The sequence below is a fragment of the Pseudopodoces humilis genome, chromosome 11 (assembly GCF_049639895.1).
Source record: "Pseudopodoces humilis isolate 2021_Gansu_Grassland_sample_001 chromosome 11, ASM4963989v1, whole genome shotgun sequence".
Lineage (NCBI taxonomy): Eukaryota > Metazoa > Chordata > Aves > Passeriformes > Paridae > Pseudopodoces > Pseudopodoces humilis.
Window position 1 is genome coordinate 9,736,574 of NC_142210.1, and position 26,493 is coordinate 9,763,066.

At 41.8% G+C, this 26,493-nt stretch overlaps 3 protein-coding genes across 13 annotated transcripts in view; 1 reads left to right on the forward strand and 2 right to left on the reverse strand.

Moving 5' to 3' along the window:
- The window catches only part of AGFG1 (ArfGAP with FG repeats 1), a 36,196-nt gene extending 35,261 nt beyond the window's left edge, over positions 1–935 (forward strand). For all 9 annotated transcript variants that reach the window (XM_014256188.2, XM_014256185.2, XM_014256189.2 and 6 more), the window contains one exon: positions 220–935. In XM_014256188.2, coding sequence (XP_014111663.1) covers positions 220–279 — 60 coding nt within the window. In that variant the 3' untranslated portion in view covers positions 280–935. The remainder of the gene's footprint in view (positions 1–219) is intronic.
- LOC102102452 (thiamine transporter 2-like) lies at positions 219–17,031 on the reverse strand. Its single transcript, XM_005527111.3, has 6 exons — positions 16,904–17,031; positions 9,921–10,077; positions 7,189–8,005; positions 5,096–5,288; positions 4,451–4,592; positions 219–3,681 (listed from the first exon to the last, which is right to left on the reverse strand). Exons 2-6 carry the CDS (start codon positions 10,068–10,070, stop codon positions 3,559–3,561), a joined length of 1,425 nt encoding a protein of 474 aa, XP_005527168.2. The 5' UTR covers positions 10,071–10,077; positions 16,904–17,031; the 3' UTR covers positions 219–3,558.
- Positions 10,066–24,229, reverse strand: LOC102106690 (thiamine transporter 2). Of its 3 annotated transcripts, none has more exons than XM_005527046.3 (5): positions 21,422–21,580; positions 20,269–21,085; positions 18,625–18,817; positions 16,904–17,045; positions 10,066–15,726 (listed from the first exon to the last, which is right to left on the reverse strand). In XM_005527046.3, exons 1-5 carry the CDS (start codon positions 21,569–21,571, stop codon positions 15,547–15,549), a joined length of 1,482 nt encoding a protein of 493 aa, XP_005527103.3. In that variant the 5' UTR covers positions 21,572–21,580; the 3' UTR covers positions 10,066–15,546. The 3 variants fall into 3 exon arrangements, with proteins under 3 accessions (XP_005527103.3, XP_087916886.1, XP_087916887.1); XM_088060760.1 differs by lacking the exons at positions 10,066–15,726; positions 16,904–17,045 and adding exons at positions 17,051–17,190; positions 24,138–24,229 and having other exon boundaries at positions 21,422–21,587; XM_088060761.1 differs by lacking the exons at positions 10,066–15,726; positions 16,904–17,045 and adding an exon at positions 24,138–24,229 and having other exon boundaries at positions 18,621–18,817; positions 21,422–21,587.
- Between the last annotated feature and the right edge of the window lie 2,264 nt (positions 24,230–26,493).

A 26,493-nucleotide genomic window follows, 5' to 3' on the forward strand; every position in this document is an offset into this window, starting at 1 on the left:
GCCATTTGTAAGGACATTCAGATCAAAGCAGAGGTACTTTCATGCATGTTCCCACAGTAGTGTAATTCCAGAGAAGCAGCAAAAAGCAGATTGCAGTAAAAAAGAGAAGTATTCCCCAGCAAGTTATTTTTTTAAAAATATATTCTGCATTTATGATTTACAATATGGGAAATATATCTTAACTACTTGTCTTACTTTTCTGTGTTCCTTTTCCCCCAGGCTGGTGCGCCAACAGGACAATTTCCAACAGGAAGCTCATCAACCAATCCTTTCTTATAGCCTTATAGACACTTTACCCAAAAGAACTCTTATGTGGTCACATAACATCTCTGCGCCTCTTGCACTGTTGTCTTGTTTCACTGATACTAGCTTTAAACACAAAAGAAGTCTTTAAGAAGTAAAAATAAAAGCCTGCATTGTGTACCTTTAAAAAACTTCAAAAAGAAAAAAAAAAACACCTGACACAAAAAACAACAAAACCAAACCCCCCACCAGGTAATAACGTGCAAAACAGAGGGCTGTGGTAACATCCTTGAACCTGTGAAGTGGCAGGTAAAAAGTAGCGGTATCATGTGTATTAAAATTGGCTAATAAGTTATTGCAGATACCACACTCATTATGCTGCAGTACTGTACATACTTTTCTTAGAAAATAGCTATTTGTGCATATCAGTATTTGTAACTTTAACACACTGTTATGTGAAAAAATGTTACTGGGGAATAGATCAGCCACTTTAAGGTGCTGTTGTATCTCTTGGAATGAATGAGTTGCATCACTTTAACCATTGGTATTGGAAGTCATGAAGTTAAATTGAAGGTTTGTTCATTTCTCAAAATGTTTTCCTTTCCTAAGAGCTCTTCTATTTATACATGCCTAAATCTCTAATGTTAGAGGGATACCTGTCTGCATAATAAAGCTGATCATGTTTTGCTACAGTTTGCAGGTGAAAAAATAAATATTAGAAAAAAAACTGTGTAGCATTATTTCTGTGCAGTAACATTTACTGGATGAAAATGTACACACTGTGTCTTGTACACAGATGAGGTGTACAAAGCAATGTGTTTAAAGTTGAGTTAAGCTTAAAATTTTCACATGCCTCACTTGGATGTGTTTGTGTCCTTATGATGAATCTTCCTGTTCTAGCTCAAGTGAAGTGACCTGTCACACAGCAGAGTGTTAGGTGAAGTTTGGATTGTTTGGATAGAATATCTGTCATGCTGAAAGCACTGTGAAGGGTATTTATTGGAGAGATTTGCAGCAATGACAGACTCTGAACAAGCCTTAGTTGTGGTCTGAACAGAGTGTGTAACAGCAGACCAAGGGACCACAGATGTAAGAGCCCTCTCTTTATTAAAAACTGATACATATCAGTTACAACTCCTGTGGAATATTACAGTTGTTTTTTTGTTTTTGTTTTTTTTTTCAACTCACAGAAATATTTCCTGCCATACTAGAGTGACATTTGTAGAGGGAAAAGTGTCTGGCTTGTCTTCCTCTGTAGTACTGATAAGATTCAAGAAAAATATAACTGCATCAAAGTAGTTGGTGTTTTACACAGAGATAATTTGGCTAAAGTTCAGTACTGGAACTAAGCAAATAATGTAACTATATTGTGAATACATAAACTGCAAGCTTAAAGGTTTCTATACCAGCTGGAGAATAAATTCTAACAGCTTACAGGATAACAAGAATAAATAAGGTGAGATTGACTTTTTTAAAAAAGCACATGCAAGTCCATTTGAGATAAACATGAAAATTCTTCAAGGTAAGAGATTTTACTTGTAATTGCCTGAATGTCAGATATGTTTTTCTAGGGCATCTGAAAGGTTTGACCGCTGCTTGTAAAAACATTTATGCTAATTTTATTTTTTTATGCTTTCGACTTCTGTTGCCCGCTTAGGGGGGTTGTAATTTCTGTTTGTTTATTTTTGTTTTTTAAGCTTTGGAGATACCAAGCAGGAGACAGGCAGCTTGTAAAACATGCTGCCTGTAAGTTTTCCATATTTAAATGTCTGGTTTTGTCCTGTTGGCATTTTAAAAACAGGCTTCAAGTCTCTCTTTTGTTTCTGATGGAGACTGCTGGACAGAGTGTGGCGTTCAGTTCAGTTCCCAACATTATCTGGGGAGTTCACTGAACAAATCCGCAGCAACTGGAGGTTTGCAGGGTATTAGTGACACCCTTACTCTCACCACTGTATTTTAGCACAGTGTAAATAGTTGTAACTCTTCCTTGTTCACCAACCTTGGCTGTTTTGGATAGTAACAGGTAAATGCAGTACAGAGTTGAGAACTGCAGGGGTTCAACAGAGCTTGTGAAATACCTGAAAATGCTTCGTGCAGAGAACTGGACCAAATCAAAGAGATGTCTTGTCAGTGAGATGAAAAATGTTACAAAAGAGCAACAATACGTGCCCTCTTCACTTACGGTGGTGTAAATTAGGCTTTGGGCAAGGGCTAATGAGATCAGCATCTATAGAGATTGTTCTAATCCAAGTATTACTGCTGAGATACTGAAACTGATTGAAATATGCAAGACACGTAGTTTAGAATATGCTGTAGAAGTAGTGGAATATGTTATTTTTCATAACTGAGTTAACTGCAGATAAAATGTTTGCAACTTTTAGCTAAGCACACCTTTTTAGTCTGTGTTCACCGATTTTAGGTTTGTCAAATTCCAGATAAGCTGAAGATCTTGTATTGCTTTGAGTCTTCTGTTTGAGTCTTCTATATGTTATTGAGCATAAACTGACACTGTAAGTGTTTTGTTGATTAGGTTTTAAAAATAGCTTTATTTACAAAATTAGTTCTTCAACCCTGATTTTAAATGTTTTAATCATGGAAATCTCTGCAGTTGTTCCCACAATTGTTCATGCAAATAGCCTAGTTACCTAAAAGCTGTATTTTTATCCTTTAGCATCAAAGCACCTCACTTGATAATTTTAGTCCCCTTATACAGGAATTAATATGGCCACCTCCTAGATTAGATTTCAATCCTAAAACATCAGCTGTTACAAGTGTAAGAAGATGCTACACTTGCAGGATCATCCCGAGTTCTGTAAAGCAAATGTGATGTCCAGTTGAAAATGTGTTAAGTTTTCCAAAGGCCTCTGTGACAAATTTTCGGACAGGTCATTGTCTGGTACAACTGTTTTAGATTCTCTGGGCATGTCTGATGGTCTTTTGTCAGTAACTAAATTGCCTTAAATTTAAGTACTCAATAGAAGGGAAAGTCCCAAGGTTGTTCTGTGAGTTCCACTGATACGAGGTTCAGGCATCTGGATGTCCTTGTGCTCATTAAGCCTTAATAGAAGTTTTTGTGTCATATGACTAAACTTGAATTAGAAGACTGAGGAATGTTTGTATTAAACTGCTGGTGAAGAAGATAGACCAAATGCATCATCCTGTTGACAAAGCTCTCTGTGCAGTAGGCTCATAAACAGCCTGCTTCAACCTGGACCAGTTTTGCTTGATTGAAAGTTTTCTTTCTCCTGATTTGTTGTCCAGATGATGAAGCCTTGTGCATTGTTGCTTATAACATCATTGCTTTTGTCTCAGTTGTTAAAGGGCAGTGCTTTCAGCAGCCACACTTGTATTTCTGCATTTGATAGAAATTATGGTGTACATACTTCTGATCAGGAAAATTCCAGCTATGACTGTGAAGTAGCTGCCATAAATGAGAAACTGGGAAATGGAGGTGGGGAAGGAGAAAAGTTATTAACTAACAGCAAAACAATTTTTTGACTCTAAGGGGTGTCCGTCCATTGCTGCCTTCCCTTCCCTGTCACCTGTGCCCAGAATGACCCCATCTTGAAAGGATTCAAGAAGTCTGGACTGCTTGACTTGACACTATAGAAATTCTGTGGTTGTAAAAGGGGGAGAGAATGTTCTGTTATGTCCTTCCCAACCTCAGTAAGGGAGGACAGCTGTCCTGCACTTTGTCTCTTTTCTAAAAACATAAAAAAATAGGGACTTGGACTCATTCAGGGTCTAAGTTTAAACTAATTTTAGAAATTTAATGGGGAATTTTAATGAGTTAATTTTCAGAATTACAGTAACTTTAAGGGTGAGTCCACTGTAACTATGTAATTTAGAATTATGCTAGTAATAGACCCATGGATTGTCTTTTCAGCTGGCTTCCTGCTTCTGGTTAGGGTCTTTTTACTATAAACTTATGAATAGTAAGCCTTTAATTTAAAGAATACCCAGAGCAACAGGTGGTCACCTTTCCCCTCTGTTCTGTGAACATAGAATATTTTCCAGTCATCCCAGTATTGGGAGGCCTAGAGGACAAGCAAGTTGGAGCAGTTCAAGCCAGTTCACTTTAAATTTTTTCCAGGTGAGTAACTGTCCTGAGCTTGCACCTGAGTTTGCACATTACCACAGGCTAATCTTGGGGTAATCTCCTTCAAAGGAGAGTAGAGGAACTAAGCAGTGGGACTCAGTGGCTTACCTGAGTGCTGATATCCAGTCCCAGACCTCTTGAATCTACTACAACAACAGTTAAAATCGTCTGAATCACCAGTGCAACAAAGTTGTTGAAGCCAAACATCAAAGCATAACGCTCCATGCTGAGGTTGACAGCAATTTGAAACCTGACAATGAAGGCAAAGGTTCACAAAACTCTGGAGAGCAAGGATGGGTGGATGCACTTTACTTATGGGAACAGTTTAATGTGCGCACTGCATTCTTCAAAGGACATGGTCAGTTCAGTCTTGGCTATTAAACTTTATCAGCTTCATTTTGACAGAAATTTCTTGGGTGTTTCTGGCTCTGTGACTTTTGTGATTCTTATTTACCCATGACTTAATATTTTTGCTAAATACCTGTGTATATTCATTGGATCACTTTGAGAATACTCATATATTGACCATTGAACAGCCAAGTGCTGAAGCTATCTTGTTCTGACTTGGAGTGTACTATGGTAATGGTTAGGTCATATAATTTTACCCAGTTTTATGCAGGCTAGAAACAATATATGCTGCTGTCATAACCTATTTAAATTTATATCTAGGGAAATTCCAGTAAAATTTTGATAAATATAATCATTTGACAGATTTAAATCAGTTTAGTTAGAACAGTTGTGTGTTGTACTTACGTTGCTATTGTTATAAGGAGCATATAGCAAGCTTTAAATGCAAGGTAACCAGCATAACATGCCCAGATGTTGTCAGTGAAGTGCATAAGAAGCAGAGAACCAGCATCCAGTGCAGAGAAAACTCCCAAAGCCAGTTCTCCAGAGAGATCCCAGTTTACTTTGACATATCCAACTGCCATGGATGTTGCCGAACCTAAAAAATTGAAAAGTAGTAATTAAAACTTGAAAACATTATAATTGAGAGCCATTGCATAACTGTCATTGGATCATGCCAGGAGCTCTTCAGTCTTGGTCACAGTGGGCTTTGGTAATGGTGTAGATTATATTTCCTGTTAGGGACGTGGGAGTCTTCCATTAGTTTGGATGTTGTCCTCCTTGCTTAGACCCCTCACTGACTGATTTGGGAAAGTACCTCATGCCTAAGGCTGGAGGCAGCGGTGGTTTTGCTCCATTTTTAGATGACTATGAGCAAAGGGAACAATCCTACAAAGCATTTAGTGCCAGAATATGTATAATGACTTTGGTTATTTCATGTGAATTACCTTATGGAAAGAAAATCTGTAGCACCTCATGCTTGCTTTTTTTAATGGAAGTGTTATTTTCAGTTTCTGGTGAAAAGCCTTATGAATTGCATTCACCAATGCCTTATCGGCCATCACATGTAGCAAAACCTTTGTTTGCTGGTTGTATGTGCTCTTCATCAGAATTCCAGAAATTGGAGCAAACTAATCCCTTTGGTCCATCCCTGCCATGAGCAGTGGTTCCCAGTGCTGTGAGTGCCTTCTGTACTCTGAAATTGTGTCAAGTGCCAGGGGGTGTAAGTGCAGGAAAGCCTTTGGGAACGCTGCTCAAAACAGTAGTCTGAAGTTCTGGAGTAGCTTCAGTAAAATGGATTTTCATGCTGATTGCAGGGAGGAAAAGTAAACTGACAATTCCCTGTAGAAGTGTGGGATACAGCTCCTGGAATGTAGGGGGAGACAGCTGTATAAATAGGAGCTCAAAACAGAAGCTGTATTGGTGCTGCACAACTAGGTAAATGAAGTTTCACTTTGCGCATATCCTTTTCTTCTGTGGCTAAAGAGAAATGGAATTTGGGTGGACCAGGTAACTAATGAGAGGCAGAATGGCTGAGGTTGGAAGGGAGATGGAGATCACATGGCCCTGCTAAAAGCTCAGTCAACTAAAGGAAGCTGCTCAGGATGGTGTCTAGGTTTTGACTCTAGGATGGAGAGTCCACACCTCTGGCTAACCTGTTCCTGTTTTAAATCATCCTTGGAATAAAAATGCTCTTCTGTGTTTAAGTGGAACTTTGTTTGATTTTGTGCCCCTTGACTCTTGTAATGTCACTGGGCACCACTGGGAAGAGCTTGGTTCCATTCTCTTTGCTCCTCCCCTTCAAGTCTCTGCACATTAGTAAGATTTATTTTTCAAGGGTAAACAATTACAGTGCTCACAGCCTTGTCACATCACACAAATGGTTTCACAAAATATTTTAAGTTGGAAGGGACCTGCATGGATCATCAAGTTGAACTTTGAAGTAAATGGCCCATATGGGGGTTGAACACACCTTTGTTGTGGCAAACTTGCCAATCAAGATAGAAATGTAATAATGGAATATTTTTTAAGGAGCACTTAGACTGGAATGATTTTTAATCTAGTGTCTGAATAGACTATTTCATAGTATGCTCTGAGTAGTATTCAGAGCACTGTATCTACTATTATATTATTTTAATTCTTAAATCAGCCAGCTTAAGGTGTATTTGAGGGAGGAATATACAAGACATCATTGCACAGGGTTTTGCTTTGCTTACTTGGGGCTAAATAATGTGGTCTAAACAGAGCTGTGAACTTAAAAGTCTTAAAACATTTTGGCAGAATGAGTCTCCTCTAAGAAGGAAAAGCTTATTTATATATGTTTTGTAAGACTATTTTTGAAGAGCCCACTGTAAAGGTTTATAGTAAAATCATGCTTTGTGCACTGTTTATCTCTGTTTACTTTAGTCCTCATAGGAGATGGAAAGGAACCAAACACATTGCTGAAGAATCCCTCAGCACATGATACAGCACACAAGTACCTGCTAATGATTGCTTACCCAAAAAAGTTGCTATTGCTTCGACAGCTCCGTTGTACACTGGGGAGCTGTGGGAGGGGGCTCGGAAGTCCCACAGCACCTGGACATAATTCACGACCTGGTTAAAGCCGGCCGTGGCCAGAGCCCACCACAAGGACCAGTAGAGGAGCGGGCGGGAGCCGTAGCAATCCCTCAGGTCCCTGCCCAGCTGCAGCAGCACGCTGAGCGTGTGCCTGTGGGGCCTGCTGTTCCCAGCCTGGGGCTGGGGGCTCGGGCCCCCGGCAGCAGCATCGGGGCTCCTTTCCTCTCGGCAGCTCCAGGGCCCGTGGGCAGCGCCCGCAGCCGGCCCTTTATCGGGCCCTGGCAGAGGCTCAGGGGCATCTTTCCTGTGGAAGAACATGCTCCTCTGGGGCATGGGCAGGAAGAAGGCACACAGGAGCGCCAGGGACACGGAAGCCAAGGTGATGGCGTTGAGGTAGAAGTAGGAGACGTGCGCTAAGGACACCAGCAGCTGTCCCAGCACGGCGGCCACGGTGGCTGCCACCAGAGTGGCGCTCCTGCAGTAGCTGGTGACCCTCTGGTAGTGTTGGGTGCTGACCACGCTGTAGATGTAGGCGTAATAGGCCACCTCGGTGGCCGTGACCATGCCATAGAAGAATTCCACCAGCTGCATGGCCACCACTCCATGTGCGAAGAGCAGCAGGAGCCACGTGAGGATGAGGCTGATGCCCTGCAGGAGGAGCACGGGCTTGTAGCGCACGTAGTCTGTGAGCAGGAACACTGGGAAAAGGAGAGCGAGGTAGGAGTATGTCCAAACTGGCAGAATCTCGTTGGTAACCTAGAACAGAATAAAAGAGGAAATATTAAAAGAAACAAACAAAACAGCCCCAACCCCTCAAAAGGTTTAAAATACCTCCTGGATGGTTTTTGATGGTGTTACTGCTGAAACAATGTAATTGTGATGATAGGAAACATTGAAGTGTGTGAATAGTGCAGGCTTAAACTGCTTTAAAGTTGCATAACTGTAATGTCACTGTGTAAGGACCAAAGACAATGATGCTATGCTCCACTAAATAAACAGATGGATTGTCTTAAAATTCATTCCAATAAAGGCCTATGAAAAAGGCAGGTTTTGATGTGCAGCTGTTTAAAGCAATTGTAACTATGTGTCAGAGGCAAGTCTCTCTAGTTTCAAATCCTATTCCCTAGAAGCTGAAAAGGAAGGCCTGTTTCAACTTTTTATGTGAGTCATTGTACACCTTTGGTCCCCTCTTTTCCTTGTTAGGTATAGAAAAAAAAAAGCATGTGCCTCTTACAGTGGGGAACTGGAACTGCACATAGTGTGTAGCTGCAACTAGGGTACTGCACCTTTTTTTTTTTTTTTTTTTTTTCTGATTTAAAGTGTAAGAAGTAAGGAAGGCTTTCAGTAAGTTTAAGTTGGACTTCAAAACATAGATGCCCTGTGAAGAAATTCTTTCTCTTTTTTCTAAAACTGTTCTGAATTTGGGTTGGAAGGTGCTGTTTGTGGTTGTCACTTAAAGCTCAGTGCTTGCCTGGGTAATTTGGCCACACCTGGGGCAGGTATCCCCCTTTTAGCGACCTTTGTGACTCTAAGTTGCCTGTTTTGGGGAGGTCTTGCCCAGTAATTGTGGGGCCTGCTGAGGTATCCATTCCTGATCTCTTGTTCTCTGCTTAAGCAATTAGACCAGAAAGGAACTGTGTCAAATGCTGGAGGAATGTTTTTTACTTCTGAACAAGTACTGGAGTGAGTTGCATAGTGAGCAGCAGGTTCATTGTATCTTTCTTTCTGTGTGACTTCTTTTGTTTCTCTGAACTCAGAATTACCTCATGGAATTAACTCGCTGGAGGTGAGTTTGGCTGAAAGAGACAGTATCTGTACTAGACTTGTTTTTGAGTTAAGGATTCTTGCTGAAATCAGAATTAAGGCATTCTATGATGCTGTGTGATTTATATAGGAAATAATGCTTTCCTGTGTGGTTAAAAAAAAAAAATAAAAAGGGAAGAGAAAAAAATCTCCATGACAGTCTAAACCACAAATACCTTTTTTCAGCAGAAACCTTGATTTCACAGTGTGCTGGTAGGTTCTGCCTTAACATTTGCTACTGCACATCAGGAATGACTGTTCTCCATATTAGCTGTATGTGGGTGTAACAAGCCTGAGTTTTCTAATTTTACCGTTAGCTCCATGACTCAGCCACGTGTTAACCATGTCCCCTTTTGTTGGGAGGTGTACTCCTGAAGCAGCCAGTGCTGAACACAGGAGCACAGCAAGGAAACTTGGAGTGCATGCTTTTGTCAAAAACCTCCAATTTTTCTGAATGTGAACTAACCTCCACAGGTTAATGAATGCATGAAATATAGGGAATGTAGGAAATAAGCTTTACAGGTCATAAGGGGAAGGCTGCTTAGCTTTCTTATGTTTTGAAATCAATGCTGCCAGTGTAATCAATTCCATGGTAAGTAAAAAATAAATGTCTCCTCTGGGATGCAGAGAGGAACTAGCTGACCTGATTTTGCTAAAAATATCAACCACCAAAGGGGTTTCGAAGTCCTAAGAATGTAGGGACTTTAAAGTTCAGACCTTCTGCCAAAGAGGTGACTCCTTACTCTTTTCCAGAAGCATCTTAAATGTGGTTCTTCAGATAAAATGTTCACACGTCATCTTCCCTTCAGTTACTACAGGCCTAATGCTTTAAGCATTTTAGTTTCTGCTTAAGAGAATAGTTACATACCTCTTCAATTGTTAGGTTTTTGTCTGGTCCCGTTAGATAGGGAGTGAGAAAAGATTCTGATGGCCTCATTGTGGTGAAAAATCCATTTGCACAGATGATCACCGTGGGATAAATCCAGCTATGGCTTGCAGCTCCCTTCCAGCAATCCATAGTCTACCTAAACAAAATAAAAAGGTGGCAAAGGAAGAATAGATGCTCTTCACAGTTGGTAAAAATTCATTTTCAAGTTTACTTTTCAACTAAACCTACACTTGCTCCCCTGAAGCCCTAACCACCAGTGAGGGCTGTGGTGGTGGCATCCAGTGTAACTGGACTTTGCGGGACAGGTGGCCAAGGGCTGCCCGCAGAGGTGACTCACATGTCTGGCTGGTGTGCAGACGGAACCAAACTAGTGATCTCAAGCTCTCCTGCATGAACTGCACACCTGGATCTCCTCTTAGGCAGGAGCCTCTCACAGTTTCTCCTGAAACTGAGATTCTTTGCTGCAACACATTCTTGGTAAGAGACTAAATGTGCTCAGCCTTGAAACCTTGACTAAGTCATATATAGAACTTACTGCACATATTGCATAATCCTTTAGACAGAAGCAGTTGACTAAATCTGGGACTAGGAGTGGGTTTAAGCTGCACCCAGACTTCCCTCTGAGAGGAGTTTAAAACCCAGTGACTTAGCAGGAGGGTCTGACAGTTTTACCTGGTCCTGTCATCTCTGCACTAAGTCAAGCACGCCTTCCTGCTGGGTCTTGTTAAACCACTGTCACATTTACCACTGAACTTTGCTATACAGATAAAGGGAATTGTTGCTTCCGTCTTGTGAGTGAAATGTGTGGCTCCAGCTGTGCCATGTGCCTAAGCCAATGTTCCTCTCACTAAGCCAGTGTTTCCCTCTTGAACCTGCCTGGCATCACAGCTGCAGCTTGTAAATGAGCAACTGGGATCAAGGTGCATCATCCCTGGTAAACTCTCTATTGTCTGTCAAAGGTTGTTCATAGTGACGTGCTTAGGGCTGAGTGGCTGTGCTGTAGCAGAAGAATAAAGTTCCATTACAATCTCATTTCTGAATAAATGAGTGGGTGAACTGTGAGATTAAAGCTCATTCTGTGTGCTCAAGTTTTTTTTCTGTTGATTTGCAGCCTGAATACCTAGCGACACAATGACTGTACAAGTGTTATTGGTGGCAATAAAAGCCATCAGGCAGCTCAGTCCATTGTGACCTCAGTTTCCTCAAAGTTCTTTAATACTCACTGTGTTTCTTGCACTCCACTCGTTGGAGAGGGTAAGGAAAGATGCAGAAACTATCTGCTCATGGTACCTGCTCAGACTTAGAATAGAAAAAATATTGACTTCACTTTTGAAAGCGATGACCAAAAGAAAAAGGAGGCTTGTTTCTTCAGTGTAGTTGGCAGCAAAAAGAAGTCTAAAGAGATTGGGTCTTTCAATTTTATTTTACTTGTTTTGTGTTAAAATGTCAATTTCACTGATCCTCAAAACAAGAGAAACAGTGTTTTTGGTCAAAAACATATGAAAGCAAAGCACTAGCTGCTGTTTAATCATGCTGCTACAAGCTGTGTATCTTAAATTGTTGAATTCCACTCTATAGCAGGCACTATTGAAAAAGTGCTTCTACTTTTACTATGAGATGTTATTGATTAAAACTTAGTATACATCATATGGTATAAAGACAATATCTCTGTGACCTCAGAGGAATGTTAGAAAAAGCAGCTCTAACCTTGTAACTTGATTTAAAAACATTCCCTCTGTAATCTTTCTCTGACAAGTAATTGTAAATAAAATACAGTGTCTAGTATCTTTAACTCGAGACCTTATTTGAAATGTGATAAACATATAAAAATTAAGCCCTGGGCTGATCAGTAACATCTGCATAAATCTTGCATCACCTCCAAATGCACTGAACAAGTGAGTAGCCAGCACATTCCCAAATAACTCTAGAGGTGATGAATTACCTGTCAAAGCTCTGGCTGTGGTGCATTCCCTGTGGATTCAGGTGCAGTTCTTCCTAGGATGACTTTGTCTTGCAGAGAAGTCAGAAACCACCCTTTAGAGCTGGTGGTAGTCAGAAATTTCTGTAACTCTTTCCAAAAAGTTCTTTCTAAACTTGATAAAATGTTATCAGAATTTAAATAATAACAACTTTTCATAGCTGTTCTTTCTTGCAGAGCATGTCCATGAAGTTTGCAGGGAAAGTGTTCTTTATGGTTTTTGTCAGCAAACTGAGTTCTATTTTTAAGATAAAACTATAAGATTCACAGTAGCTAATGATTAATAAAACCTGTTGTGACAAGAAAGCAATGATTGCATTCTTTCTGTTAATAAATACCTTTAAAAGCTCTGGTCTCTGATTCATGGAAAGACAGAGCACCAGTTTTACAGTTCGAGCTGACAGTGGCCCTGTCTCATGCACAGCACAGAGGCCTCTGGGCTGGGGTTTGCTCTCACTGTCCTGGCTTTGCTGGGGCTTTGGGAGGCAGGACAATAAATGCTTCCTTCTATTAATTGGTAAGGAATTACTTCTGTATAGGGATGGATCTGTCATTTAAGAACAAATGGGTGAAATTAAGGTGCTAAATCTAGGTTCTAAGCTAAAAAATTAACAGACTTGCTTTAGAAAAATGCTGCTTTGTTTTCCTTTACCCATTTTTTTTAGACTGTACTGCCTGCATCTTCCAAGGTTCATCAGAGGCTGGATTTTGCCCTGAAGCCTGTTGGTAGGACATGTATTGACCCTGGGAGCAGATGCTGAGGCCCTGACAGAAGGGGAACTTTGTGAGCTTGACAGAGCCTGGCCTGGTCCTGCAGGTACAGAAGGTTCTCTCAAGTGCTCAAGTGTGTGGTGCAACCAGGCAGGCAAACGCTCAGGGGAGCTGGGCCTGCCTCTGCCCTTCATCCTCTTCTGTGGCCAAGGGCTTCTGAGGCAGGGAAAGAGCCTTGGGAAGGGAAGGTGCTACTGGGCAGGGGCTGAAAGGAGCTGCTGGCTCATTTTTCTCTGGTATCCCATACAGTGCTTGGGCATGCTTTGAATACAAATACACTATTTGTTCCTTCCTTGTTTGCTCAAACTGGCCTTATCAGCTTGCTGGACTGTATCTTCACAGAAGATTTGTGCCCGAACCCACTAATGTTTCAAAGGTGTATTTAGAGGTGGTTGCAGCTATGGGGAGGGGTGTGCCCAGCTCTGGAGTTCTGTGTTTGCATGGAAACCTTGAACATGCTGGAAGAAAGACAAACAACACTAAAAGCTGCTAGGAGAGGTGGATGTGTTGAGAATTTCATTTTCCTGCAGGACTAGACAGCCTGTGGTTCCAGTATTCCTTGTAACCTGCCAAGTCTCATCTCCTCTCTAAAGTATGTGTGTGCAGGTACACAAACACACAGGCACACGTGTCCATCTTACTCTTTTAGAAACCTCTGATTGCTGGGTGAGCTCTGATCTGCAGCTGAAAACCCAGGATCACATAAGGCCTCGTCTTTTGCCTCCTAACACTCCTAAGAGCTGTCTTCTTTCTCCTCTATTTTTCCCATAATACTTCCTGCCAGCTTCCAATCTCAGAATCATTATTTTGGAGATTAGAGAGAATAGGAATGGATTCTTTTCTATTTGAAGTCTTATCTGTTTTCTGAAGCTGGTGTTCTCTAAAGCTGCAAGCCACACACATTGTGTCTGTTTGGTTCCTTTGCTCCTCAGTGGCATCCTACAGTCACAGAGAGCGCTGAGCTCTAGCCAGAACATAAGAATTTCTACGGTTGGTTGTACCTGGTTGTTTTAGCTATAGTCTACTACTGGTGTTATGTTTTTTAACAACAGCAAAAAGTTTCACATGTTGTTGATTCCTTTCCATTTGTCAGATATTGCATGGAAATATTTGTTTACTTTCTGGATCAAAGGCAGTTTGAGACCATGGAGCTGAAAACACCAAGTTCCTCTTCTTAATTTAAACAAAAACTCTAACTTCTAGTCCAGGACTGACACCTAGATCTAAACTGAATGCCTCAAAAGAAGATGGCTACTCACAAGCAAGAATAGCAAAAATAGTCCTTTCTCTCCTGGATTCTGTACCTGTTTCTTCAGGCAGGAGCATTGTGCAGTTCTGCAGTAAGAAAAGAACTCTCACTGGAGACTAAGTACATCTACTTTTATGACTGCATTGGTTAAATTGTTCTACTTAGATCCAGTTTATAACAGTGAATATCCCCACAATGCACAGTACTAAACAAAAAGCCTAAAAATATTAGCCAGGTTCATTTTGTCAGAGCCTACTGATTCTTCTTGTGACTTCAAACAAATTGCTTCTGCCTTGCCTGCCCTCGCCTCTGGGCACTTTGTCCAGTTGCAGTGTGTGACAGTGGTATGAAAAGCTGGTATGTCTATACAAATGATGGCTTGTGTCTCTACTGGAAAAAATATTCTGTAAATGCTTAGTGGTTTTTATTAGTTAGATGTAGATATTGGAAGCTAGAAGCAAATAGCAATGCAGGAATAAAGTCAGCATATGGATATAGTTAATAATAAATTAGACATTCACTATGCAAACTCATTTCTAGTCTCTTTTTTCTTCTCCTGGACTGTCTTTTGGACTAAATTAGCTGTAGGAGACTTGAAGCTTCTTGACAAACTCTGAGATGTTGATCCTGCCTGATTCTTGGCCATGATAAGTGGACCTCCCTCACTTGGCACTCAAAAGCACACATGATGCTATCTGTTTGTTTCAGTTATAAATCTTCTTGGATATTCCTGTTCATCTGGAATTTTCCTGTGTGGAATCAGCTACATTTCTCCACAATGTCCTCCTCTGGTTTTAGTTTGTGCTGCTTAAGCCCCTTGATATTATTTCTTTTCCTGCTGAAAGAGGAAGACCTGAATTTAAAGTCAGTCCTGAATTTAATTTTTCTGGAAGCAAAAGCAAAGGAGTGGTGCTCTTGCATTTTGCTTGGACTCTTTAAGTTGTTCCCTTCTTGGCAGAGGTTGCTGTGAAGTCAGTACAGTGTTTGTAGTTCCCAAATGTGGGCCAAGCAACAACTGTGAGGTAGCAGTGTTCCAGTGGAGCTCCCAGGAGGGGTTGTGCAAGCCCTGCTTTTTGCAGCCTGTGTGCACAGAAGTGTGGGATGAGACAGGAGGAGCCTTTCCCCCATCTGCCTGTACTGGGTATGGCAGAATCGAATGATGCAACCATGATCTTTTCTTCCTCGGTTCAGAACAAGGGGAGTGTGAAGGGGAGTCAGACCCTTCAGCCCCTGCATCAGCAAAAGTGACAGAAGCAGCTTTGCCAGCACCGCATTCAGGAGCTACAATGAGCACAGCAGGGTGAACTCTGCTCTCTGCCATCGTGCATGGGGGGATGTAAAGGGCTCTGTTTCTGTGTATAAATTACTGCCCTTAAGCTATTTATACGCATGTAAATAAGAATCTAAAGCAACTTATCTTTTATTCTTGGCACAGTGCCATTCTGGTGAGCTCTCTGCTGGCATATGTTGTGCTGAAGTGCTGGAATGATTCAGTGTAGCTTTCCAGGGCTGAGTTGAACCTTCTTGCACTGCTGTTCCCTGCATTCTGTTCTTCTTCCCTGCTGGGAGCCCTTCTCCCAGGAGACCTTCTCCAGCCTGCCTGCCTCCTACAGCCGTGTCATGTAGTTTGTGACAATCTGCTCTCTTGACTCGTGCTCAGCTTGGTTCAGCTGCTCTGTGCAAGATCTTGCTATTTTCCTTTGGCATTTGCATGAAACCAGCACACAAATGCTTCTGATCATGAAAATCCCATGTATGACTACGAAGTAGCTGCCATAAATTAAAAACTGGGAGAGGAGGAGAAAAAGGCAGAACAATTAATGAAAAACACATTAGAGAAATGCTGCTTCTTCTGAAGATGACAGTCATTCTGATTTTCTTTACTTGTATTCTGGCAGTTTCTTTACACTTGAATTTTTGCTTTGTGATTGAGCAAAATCTCAGCTTTTCAAGTATACAGCAGATAACTGTGAAATGAACTGCCCCTTTCTTCCATTCCTTACGCCTCTTAATAAACATCAGATAGGGAGAGGGATAAGAACAGGTTTTTTTTTGTATTAGTGTAAAATGCAGAAGTAGCTTCATTACCCACATGGTCATGAATAATCTGCATGAAGAGCCCAAATTCATCCTTGTTTTGCTTTTGTACATTTCAGTAACTGTGACCACAATGGCTTTAGTAAATACACTGTGATTTTATATCAGTATTTACAACAATAGTGGCAAGGCTATTTATGAAGTCTTACATATTCCTGTCCTTAATTTTAAAGATTTTATGTTTGATTCAATCTTTACTCTTTCAAAATCACTTTTGCCTTCTCTGTGCAGAGTGTGAATAGCTCTAATCTTCTTCAGATCCATTAGAACAGAGAGCTGAGAGCCCATTTGAGAAAATGCAGAAGTCAGTAGGTTTCAGTTGACTTCAACATGAGTGACACTGGGTTGACTGAAGTTAGGAACACTGTTGTGAGATAGGATAATCCCATCCCAAATGGAGTGCCCAAACTATGGGCAGAAGTCTCTATTGTACATGTTGAGACACAGACCAGGTTTGCTTCTGAGTTGGGATCAGAAGTTACTTGAGCTGAAATAACTCAATCCAGACTGTGCCTCACAGTCCTGAACTCCCATTCTGCATCTGACAAAACCAGTCTTTTGGGAAGAGAGGATGTTGTTCAGTGTCCTATTAACTACTAAAACTGGTCAGATAGCGGGGCCTGGTTAATTATGCTCTGGTGTATCTCTCTGTAAAAGTCACAGACCAGCATCTCTAATCCTAAATGCATTAAAAGGCAAAAGGGAAGAATGAAGACAAATAATGATGAATGATGATAAAGATTGACAAGAGAAGAACAATATGTCTGGATTTATAGAGAAAAAAGATAATTAAGTTGTCCTTTGGCATAAGAATTTTGCTGATGAGTTGTCCGAGCAGTAAATAGCAAGTAAGGTAACTGCACTTACTTGAGTCACTATGTCCAGTCCCAGGCCTCTTGAATCTACAACAACTATTGTGAGAATGGTCTGAATCAGCAGGGCAATGAAGTTGTTGAATCCAAACATCAGGGCATAGCGTTCCATGCTCAGGTTGACAGCGATCTGGAACCTAACGGGAAACTGGCAGGTCAGTCATTCCCACCAGGAAAGTTATTGCTGTCTATCAGTCGATGAAGAGAAAATTATTCATGGAGATGGTGCATGAAGGACAGAGGAAATAGTGCTTCCTTTGTGTGTTTGCTTCCTTGCTTTCTCTAAAAAAGAAAATAAAAAAAAAAAAAAATTCTGGGGTACCATAGTGTATTTTAGTATTTTTTTGAACTGCATGGGCTGCTTTTCTAACCCCTGCTTTCAGATGATCAGGTAGAATGTCAGTTCTCTGCACCCTTCCCCTTTGTTCCTTCTCTGCCTGCACAGACTGTGCCAGACAGGCTGTAAAGAGTCCATGGCTGGAAGCTTTCAGAGACCAGGCCAGTCAAAGCTCTGACCTGCTCTGGTACTGGCAGCACTTCTGCCCTGGCTAGGAGGTCACTGTGGGTATCTTCTAACCAAACTTTCTGTAATGATGAGTTTTGCTTTGTGATTTGACAGTGGAGGTAACATGCTGCTTATTTCTGTCAAGAGCCTGTAGATTTTTACTTGCAATATCTTTTTTGACAATAATCACAACATCTTTCCTTGCAATATATACCTGCAAAGTTTCTATACAAACAAAAGGGTGTTATTCCTTCAGGACTCATTTTCAATTATTTTAGCTTGGAAGTTTTTGCAGGATTTTACTTTGTTGGGTTTTTTTTTTTAGAATATATTGAAGTAGTCCAGGTGTAATTTACTACAATATAGTAACAATCTACCAAAATGACAATTAAGAGGTCTCTTGGCTTCCTTCAAGATAGGCATAATCTTGCCATGCATTATAATGTTAGCAGTTTTTCAAAATGGTATCTGATTAATTTTGGAGTTTGACACAAGATGCATTCAGTGTTTTTGTTAATGAAATACTGTGGTATGTCTAAAGACATTCCAAGCAAGAAAATGACTGGAGCAATAACATTTTATATTTATTACACAGGATAAAATATTTGTTATTAATATTATTTATACATTTCTATTTCTGAAAACAGAATAGCTTGGTCTCCTATTGAGAGCTCATCTGAGTTTATATGTCTGATGTTCCCTTTTATTCCTTCTTTACATCTTAATATCATTAATGATTATATATATAAGATTATGTTGGGAAACACTTTATGTGGAATCTTTTCCTGCATTCATGCAGTTCCTGGCACACTAAAAGGTTCACCAGTAGGGGGTCTGGGCATATGGTGCTCCTAAAGAATGGCTGTCAAGGTATGCTTGTCCCTATTGCTCACTTTGCATCCTTCATGCGTGGAAGGAGGAAAATAGCTTCTACATTTTGCTGTTACATTGCCTTTAGTAATAAAGTTACCTTGTACCTTGTTCAATGTCTGCTTAGGTAAATGTTTGATGTCCTTTTGACAGTTTTTCTTTCCTGGTTGTTTGGAAGAATGAAAACAACATAACCAGACATTTAAGTGTCCTTGTCCTTACCTAAACAGTTATGTCTAGCATTAGGTCAGCTACCTCTGAGGAAAAGGATGCCCAAAGCAAACTCAAAGTAGGGTCAGTATTTTGTGCGTGATGGCAGCATTGTGATGTTGTGTACTTACGTTGCTATTGTCAGGAGAAGCACATAGCATGCCTTGAAAATGAGATATCCAGCATAACATGCCCAGATGTTGGTAGAGAAGTGCATGAGAAACAGACAACCGGCATCTATTACAGAGAAGATCCCTAAAGCCAGTTCTCCAAAATGGTCCCAGTTAATCTTTATATATTGTACTAGGAAAGATGTTACTGAGCCTAGAAAAAGAGAAAAAATACGTGTAAATATTGTATCTGTTCCACAGCCTGTATGACCAAGCCTTGACACACTCACATGCTGAAAGGCAATGATGAATAATGAAGAGCAGTCTGAAGTTTGAAAGCATTTCTGATGACTTCTGCAGCCTAGTCATTTTACTTTATTTGACTAGTCATTTTAAGACAACTGTATATATCAAGTCTCTGACATTCCGTTCTTAGTGTTTTATTCCACTTCACAGGATAAACTGTAATGTAGAAGGATTCATTATTTAGGTGTCTGTACACAGCATGTAACTCTGGGGAGAGAATTAGGAGCATGGTTTGGAGTTCAAGAGGGAAATTCTTCCACTGTCTCCCAGCTCACTGCACAGCTAGGCCAGTAAACCTTCTATTGTAACAGTTTAGCTCTATGCACCTCATAGAGGGGGCAAACTGTCAAAAAAGTGAGTTTTGAGGCATCAAGGAAGTATATCCAAGGAAAAAGAAAGGATAGGTTTGCTTTTTTTGGGCCTCCTAGAAGATGTATCTGTTGCAAAATTAAGCCACCCGACTGCCCATCTTAGGGGTCCCAGACAATTAAAAAACTTCTATACTTCTACACTGAGAAATAGGCAAGTCCATGAGATAGAGTAGATCAAGGAGTAGATACTACAGGAGGATACTAGTTCATGATTCACTTGCTCTATTTAGTTGCCTACTGCAAGAGTAGTATCAGTTTCTCCTTAATGACTGTAAGGGTTTCTTTAATGGTGAAGTGTGGTGCTGATAAAACACACCCCACAGCTTGTGCAAGTTCTTTACAGCAGCACAATGCAAATGAAGGTAGGGTAGTATCATACTCTGATGTTGGTTTTGATAACCTCATTTTGCCTGTGTGGTGTGAGCATCTGCTCCTGGTAAAAGTGTACCAGTTAACATCAGTATCATAAGCATTCATAGGGTCTTTTTTTTTTTCCCTGAAAATCTTTGTATCTTGAAATGACTAAATTTTTTCTTTTCGTCTGGTGCACAAGGGTATTTCACTAGAAAAAAAAATCTTAATGACAGGATTATATTCTTTTTGTGTGAAATTTTTTAGGGAAACTCTCATCTGTGTAAGCTGATAACATTGTTAGGGGAACAGCGCAATACTTGTTTTGAGGGGAAAAAAAACACCCAATAGCCTCATCCAAAGAAACAGGGGTGCTTCGAATGGATTTACCAGCTAGATGCAATGTCAGTGTGACCTGCACATTTTCTGCATCATGGTAAGATAGTTATTTGTCTGGTACTAAAGAAAAACCAACATAACTTGCATTTGAGCTGTAGTACATCAAAGACGTAGGTCTGGAATGCACAGGGGGTGCAGTGGCTCCCTGGAGTGCCTACAATGGAATGGCACTTTGAAAGTTTACTAATGTGAAACTTCAGAGACTGTCATTGTGAACAATGTTTAAACACTGACTTACTCAGAAACGTTGCTATTGCTTCGACAGCTCCGTTGTACGCTGGGGAGCTGTGGGAGGGGGCTCGGAAGTCCCACAGCACCTGGACATAATTCACGACCTGGTTAAAGCCGGCCGTGGCCAGAGCCCACCACAAGGACCAGTAGAGGAGCGGGCGGGAGCCATAGCAATCCCTCAGGTCCCTGCCCAGCTGCAGCAGCACGCTGAGCGTGTGCCTGTGGGGCCTGCTGTTCCCAGCCTGGGGCTGGGGGCTCGGGCCCCCGGCAGCAGCATCGGGGCTCCTTTCCTCTCGGCAGCTCCAGGGCCCGTGGACAGCGCCCGCAGCCGGCCCTTTATCGGGCCCTGGCAGAGGCTCAGGGGCATCTTTCCTGTGGAAGAACATGCTCCTCTGGGGCATGGGCAGGAAGAAGGCACACAGGAGCGCCAGGGACACGAAAGCCAAGGTGATGGCGTTGAGGTAGAAGTAGGAGACGTGCGCTAAGGACACCAGCAGCTGTCCCAGCACGGCGGCCACGGTGGCTGCCACCAGAGTGACGCTCCTGCAGTAGCTGGTGACCCTCTGGTAGTGTTGGGTGCTGACCACGCTGTAGATGTAGGCGTAATAGGCCACCTCGGTGGCCGTGACCATGCCATAGAAGCATTCCACCAGCTGCATGGCCACCACTCCATGTGCGAAGAGCAGCAGGAGCCACGTGAGGATGAGGCTGATGCCCTGCAGGAGGAGCACGGGCTTGTAGCGCACGTAGTCTGTGAGCAGGAACACTGGGAAAAGGAGAGCGAGGTAGGAGTATGTCCAAACTGGCAGAATCTCATTGGTAACCTAGAACAGAAGAGGAAATGTCAATGTTTTTATTTTTGAGGAAAGGAAGTTCATGTATTTTAGATGGTGTTGTAGGAGGAAGTTTTTTCTCTGAAGGAATTCATAAAATATATAATCACATTGAATCAGCATGGGACTGTTGGGCAGGCAGATGGATCTTGGATCCATTAAATGGATCTTCTGTTTAGGCAGTCTGCTGAAAATTGTAACTGCTAGTGCTGTTTAAAATTGTGTGATTTTTTTTTTATTTTATTTTAATATTTTTAAAAAACTTCAGTGTTTTCCCTTTCTATTTTCACTACTTCAGTTAAAAGAAATCATAGAATAAAATCATACCTCATCTGTGGTCAGGTTTTTATCTGGTCCTGTTAGATAGGGTGTTAAGAAAGGTTCTGATGGTTTCATCATGTAGAAGAATCCATAGAGGCAGAGGATCAGGGTGGGAAAAGCCCATGTGTTGGTTTTCTTTTGCTGCCAGCAGCCCATGGCCTCTACAGCAAAGCTGAGAAGAAAGTTAGAATAATAATAATACTGCCCATGCAAGTGCAAAGAGATCTTGTAATTTATTTTTACTTTGTGGTTTGTCATGCCAAGGAGTGCTCTTTAGAGGCTGACAGTTCAAAATAATTTTTATTTATAATGTTAAAGCAAACAGCTACTCCTTACATTTGTCTGCTGCACTCTGTAGAAAGTGCATAAAAAATGAATTGGAAGATCCTTGACTGGGAGACAAACTACCTTGTCATTCCATCTGCACTGACCAAGATAAACACAGGAAAAGCCTTTCTAGATAGAAGTGGTTGAAGACAGCTGAGCACTGAGATCTCTCTTGACACTGTGACTGATCACAGCCAAGCACCTTGTTGAATGACAAGGATAACTCTGGAGCCTAGCAGATGGGAGCTGCTAATAAATACAGAAAGGATGTCAAGCCAGACTCTCATCTGGAATTATCTGCATGAGAAGTCCATTTTGGATACAGACATCATATTTTTCATTTACAAAAGTGGTCACAGAAGGTTAACAGTCCATGCTAAAATGAAATGGAGCAGATATTTTTGTTCTTGTCACTAGGTGAGGTGATGGAATAAATTAAAATTTGCAACTCTGCTGGACAGAGCCCAAACAGAAGTCAAAATGGGTGTAATGGGGACATGCAAAGGAAATAGATGGTAAGTTAATATCCATATTCATGTTAGTATAGGCAATGTCAAGAATCTTAATGTGTGCAGTTTATCTTCTGGAGCCTTTTGGAGTTTGCATATTAGCAGATGGGATTTCTATCACTCTGCTTTTGACTTTTGTTCTGCTTTTCTACTTCCCTCCTGATAACTCTTTCTTTTTTTAGGCAAAAAAATGAATCTTATAAAAATCTTAAAAATGAAGTAGTGTTTTTTTCACAAACATTTTTGTAAAAGCTGAAGGAAGGTCTATTCAGCCCAAACCAGTCATGTCCTGATGAATACATCCCCCCAGGTTGGATGGGCAGAGGATCCTTTTTTATAGGATGTGATATGTATAAGCCAGTAGGCTTTATGCATCTTCTTTTCTAACTTCATGCTATGACAGCACATTTTACTGACAGCCTGACACACTAAGAAACGAGTGCAAATCAAAGGAAATTTGAATTATTTCATTCCCAAAAGCATGGGCATTACAGGATTTGCAGCAGAAACAAACCCAGCTCTGTGTCAGCTCTGCACTGTGAGCCACTAGATGGCAAGGTGACCCCAGCAAGGCAAAACGAGCTCGGGAGGACTGTGAGATACTGAGTGCTCCAGGAAGGGAGCATTTCTGCCCTTCCTTCCTCCCCAGCTCTTGTAACACCAGTCTGCTGCAAACGTGGCTTTGGCAGGACAGGTTTGGGCCCTGCCCGGGATCTTGCTCACTGAGTCACCATAACATCCCCTGGCTCTCCTCTCACGGGGTAATCATTACAGCCATACTGCACCCCAGTGCCATGGGAATGCTTCGTGTGATTCTCAATAAGGCATCGAGAAGAGCGGGGTGGAGAGCATCTCTAGCACTGTAATGAGAAACATTTGTACAAGTCAGCTTTGGGACGTAGCCAGAGCATATTTTTCCTTTCCCAGCTTGGATTTTCTGCTGTGGTTTGTTTCAGGTCTTTCCGTTTGCTCACCCTCCAGCAGACTGTGTGACACAAGGGCAGCAAGTCTCATGTAGCCTGTCTAAATGTTCCACACCTTGGGAGGTGAGTGGGGGAAGCTGCTGCCTCCGCAGGGCTCGCAGGGTGCTTGTGCTGCTCCTCACATGCTGCCCATGGGTGGCAGGGCTTTGCCATCCTGTGCAGGAATTCATAGTTTCAGCTATACATGGAAGAAATTCAGGTGTATCCTGGTCACTGCATCCCTACAGTGCCAGCACATGCATTGTTGAGGGTTCTGGGCTAGACCTGCACCTCTAATCTGCACTTTTACTCTTTGAGGTGCCAGTGTTAGGCTGGTAGGTGAAGTGAGAAATTTCTCATTTGATATAAAGAGCTGTGCAGAAAAAATATACTGTCACTGGTGCTGAGCTGAGAAGGGCAGTGGGCTGAGGGCTCTCAGGGGCAGCCCACTCTGCCCCTGGGGAGTGGGAGATGGTGTCACCTCACCTGCCCTTGGGTCTCTGTTCCACTCACAGCCCAGCCCTTGGCCAGCAGTGAGCCCCCTGCAGCTGCTGTACAAGCCCTCCTTTCTGCATTCATAACCACAAACCTCTAGCAACCAGAGCTAGCCAACCAAGCCTTAATGCTTGAGGGGGAAGGATCCAATTTGTTCCTGGTTCAGTCATCCCATGTGATCAATTTGTCTTTTACAAACCTAGGTTTTTGTTCACTTAAGAGATTTTAGGATGCCTTGCTGCTGTTCTGCAATAAAACAATCCTCTGGGTTTTTTTTCCATCAGCAATTCTTGGTGCCAGAGCTGTCAGCTCTTCTACACACAGCCTAACACAGCCCTCCAGTTCCCCACTGGACTGCTCTCTTCTTTCCTCCCACTTTCCCTAGTTATTGCAGGATTTCATATTTCTAAAGTTTATATATAATCATACCTTCTGTGCTGGAGCTCTTCCTTCCTTACTTCCAGGAGAAAAGCCTCCTTTTAGTATTCCCAGTCTTCTGGTTATCCTGTGTGTATTGCAACTACTGGACTCTGTTTGGGTTTTGTGCTTTTCCTGTTCTTCTGGTATTACAGCTTGCTCTGACACCTCCTTTGGAATGGCCCCCAGCTGGCTTGCCTTCAGCACCCTTAAAGGAACAGCCAGATAATCCTGGCCTGTCTTTGCCCCAAGGCAGCAGTGAATCAAGACACAAACTACAGTTTAGTGCCTAACTGGCACAAAATCAATAGGGATAGTTCTGTTCCCAAAGAATTTTTGATCTATTTGACAGGATATATGGTTTGGGAGACAGCTGTGTCTCAAACTGGCCTATATTAAAGAGGGAGCAGTAGCTGTGCGTGGGTAGTTGAGGGTGAGGGCAGGCAAATACCACTGCTGTAAGACTGGAATGTATTCACAACACTTACATGGGGTTTCAAACTGTTCTGAAAAATTTAAAAGGTAAAAAGTAAAACACCCTGCTCTGCTTCCTCTTGACTTGTTGGCAAAATCGTCAGACCTTTTGCTTAGACAGGTTCTCACAGTGCTGCTGATGGGGATAGCTGCCCTATAGCCAGCTTCAGAAGATTCTGTAGTGCTCACAACAGCAGAGTATACACTCTGAAATTTACAGATTTTCACAAAAAGTACGTGCACAAATCTAGATCCACTCCCACCCTGGTCCTACAGCATATAGGTCTGGAATGAGGGATGTAATAATAATTTTGGAGTATGACCAATACTGTAGGAAAATTTGTAAATATTTGTAAATAACAGTGAATTATCCAACCAGAGGAAGGCAGCATCTTGGTTCACACACAGTAAAATGGAACAGTAACTTTATGGACGTGTACATGAATATGAAAAAGGTATGACATTCCTTGCTGGGTCAGAGGAGTGTCTCAGGTCAGCCACCTTTGTCTTAACTCTTGGCCATATTTTTCAGCCTTTGCCTTCTACCCCTCAACAGTCAGTATTACAGGATTAGTGATGTTAGAGAAGCCATCCCTTCTTCTTGCCTTTATAACTTGTTTGTTGGCCTTTTCCCATGAAACCATCTCCTCCTGCCTGGGGCAGTGCTGTGTACTTACGAAGTCATAGAACATCTTGAGCTGGGTGGAAGCCATAGGGATCATGATGTCCTACTCCCTGCTCCTCACAGGACTACTGCAAACTGAACCAGGTGATTCATGGCACATCATCCAGACACTTGTTGCTTTATGTCCCTTTTTTACACAATGAAGTCTGGGCAAGTACTGGTTTGAAGAGCGTGATTTACCCTCTTAATCTCCTCTTGTTGGCCAGGGAAAGTTAAGTTGCATTACCTTCCTGCAGTATAAATCACTGGCTGGTTTGTCTCCTTTTGGTTACAGGTTAGTTGCTGAATTCACTCTAGGTGACAGATCACTGATGTAGTTGTCAGAGGCTGGGCAAGGAGCATTCAATTGCAGTGGGCATCCCTTTGGAAGCATTTCCAAAGCTTTACAGGCATCCTTACTTGCATGGCACTGACTTGCATTGCAGCTCTCTGATTTCCTCTGTGCCTCTCACAAATCTCTGAGACTTTGGGAGGTTTCCAAATGTAGGTGTTTCCCACTGTCTGAGGACTGGGTTGGTTGAACAAGCTCTTACTTTCTCACTCTTACTGGCACAAAGCACACTCTGCTTTCCCAACTGAGAGCAAAGCAGTGAGGTGCTGGAAGGTGGAGAAAATCTTCCTGTTGCATTTAATGAAAGTAACAGCAGAACAGAAAGACTTACAGAGAACAGGTTATATCTTAGGCAGGTCCTTTAGTTTTCCTTTTATTTTTCTTCTGGATCATCAACAGAGAACAGGAACTACTCCTTTGTCAGTGGAATTGTCTGAGGATTTTCCTTTCTAATAAAATATTATGAGGTCACTGCTGAAGGTTTGAAGCTGTCTTTTGTGCAAGTGCTGACTGTGGCTGGGTGCACTGGGCTCTGGTGTCCCTGTGTCCCCTACACTGTCTGTCAGCTCTTCTGATGGCATAGAAGCCTTCAGTGTTTAAAGGAAGAACAGCAGTTTTTTGTTTCTCAATGAAGTGGGGAAAGATGATTCTGGTGAGAAAAAAGTGGCACATAGTAATAAAAAATGAGCAAAAAAGCTTTGCTTTTACGAGATGAGAAAGAATAGAAAAGATTGTATTAAGCTTCACCTTTAGAATTTCTAACTACAGTTAGAAATAGATGTATGTAGGATGCTTATCACCAAAAAAACCTCCCCCATCTCCAAGTTTGCTACTTGATGATTGGGCCTGGTGACTTTAACATCTTATTTGTAGTTTTT

Coding starts and splice junctions, on each gene's coding strand:
- LOC102102452 (XM_005527111.3), bottom strand. CDS start 10,070: ATGGATTGCTGGAAGGGAGCTGCAAGCCATAGCTGGATTTATCCCACG. Junction 5,289..7,188: donor AGCAATAGCAACTTTTTTGG/GTAAGCAATCAT, acceptor TCAATTTTTTAG/GTTCGGCAACATCCATGGCA. Junction 3,682..4,450: donor GACTGGATATCAGCACTCAG/GTAAGCCACTGA, acceptor TCCATTTCCCAG/TTTCTCATTTATGGCAGCTA.
- LOC102106690 (XM_005527046.3), bottom strand. CDS start 21,571: ATGGGCTGCTGGCAGCAAAAGAAAACCAACACATGGGCTTTTCCCACC. Junction 17,046..18,624: donor CTTCTCCTGACAATAGCAAC/GTAAGTACACAA, acceptor GTTTCCCGTTAG/GTTCCAGATCGCTGTCAACC. Junction 15,727..16,903: donor GACTGGACATAGTGACTCAA/GTAAGTGCAGTT, acceptor CTCCTCTCCCAG/TTTTTAATTTATGGCAGCTA.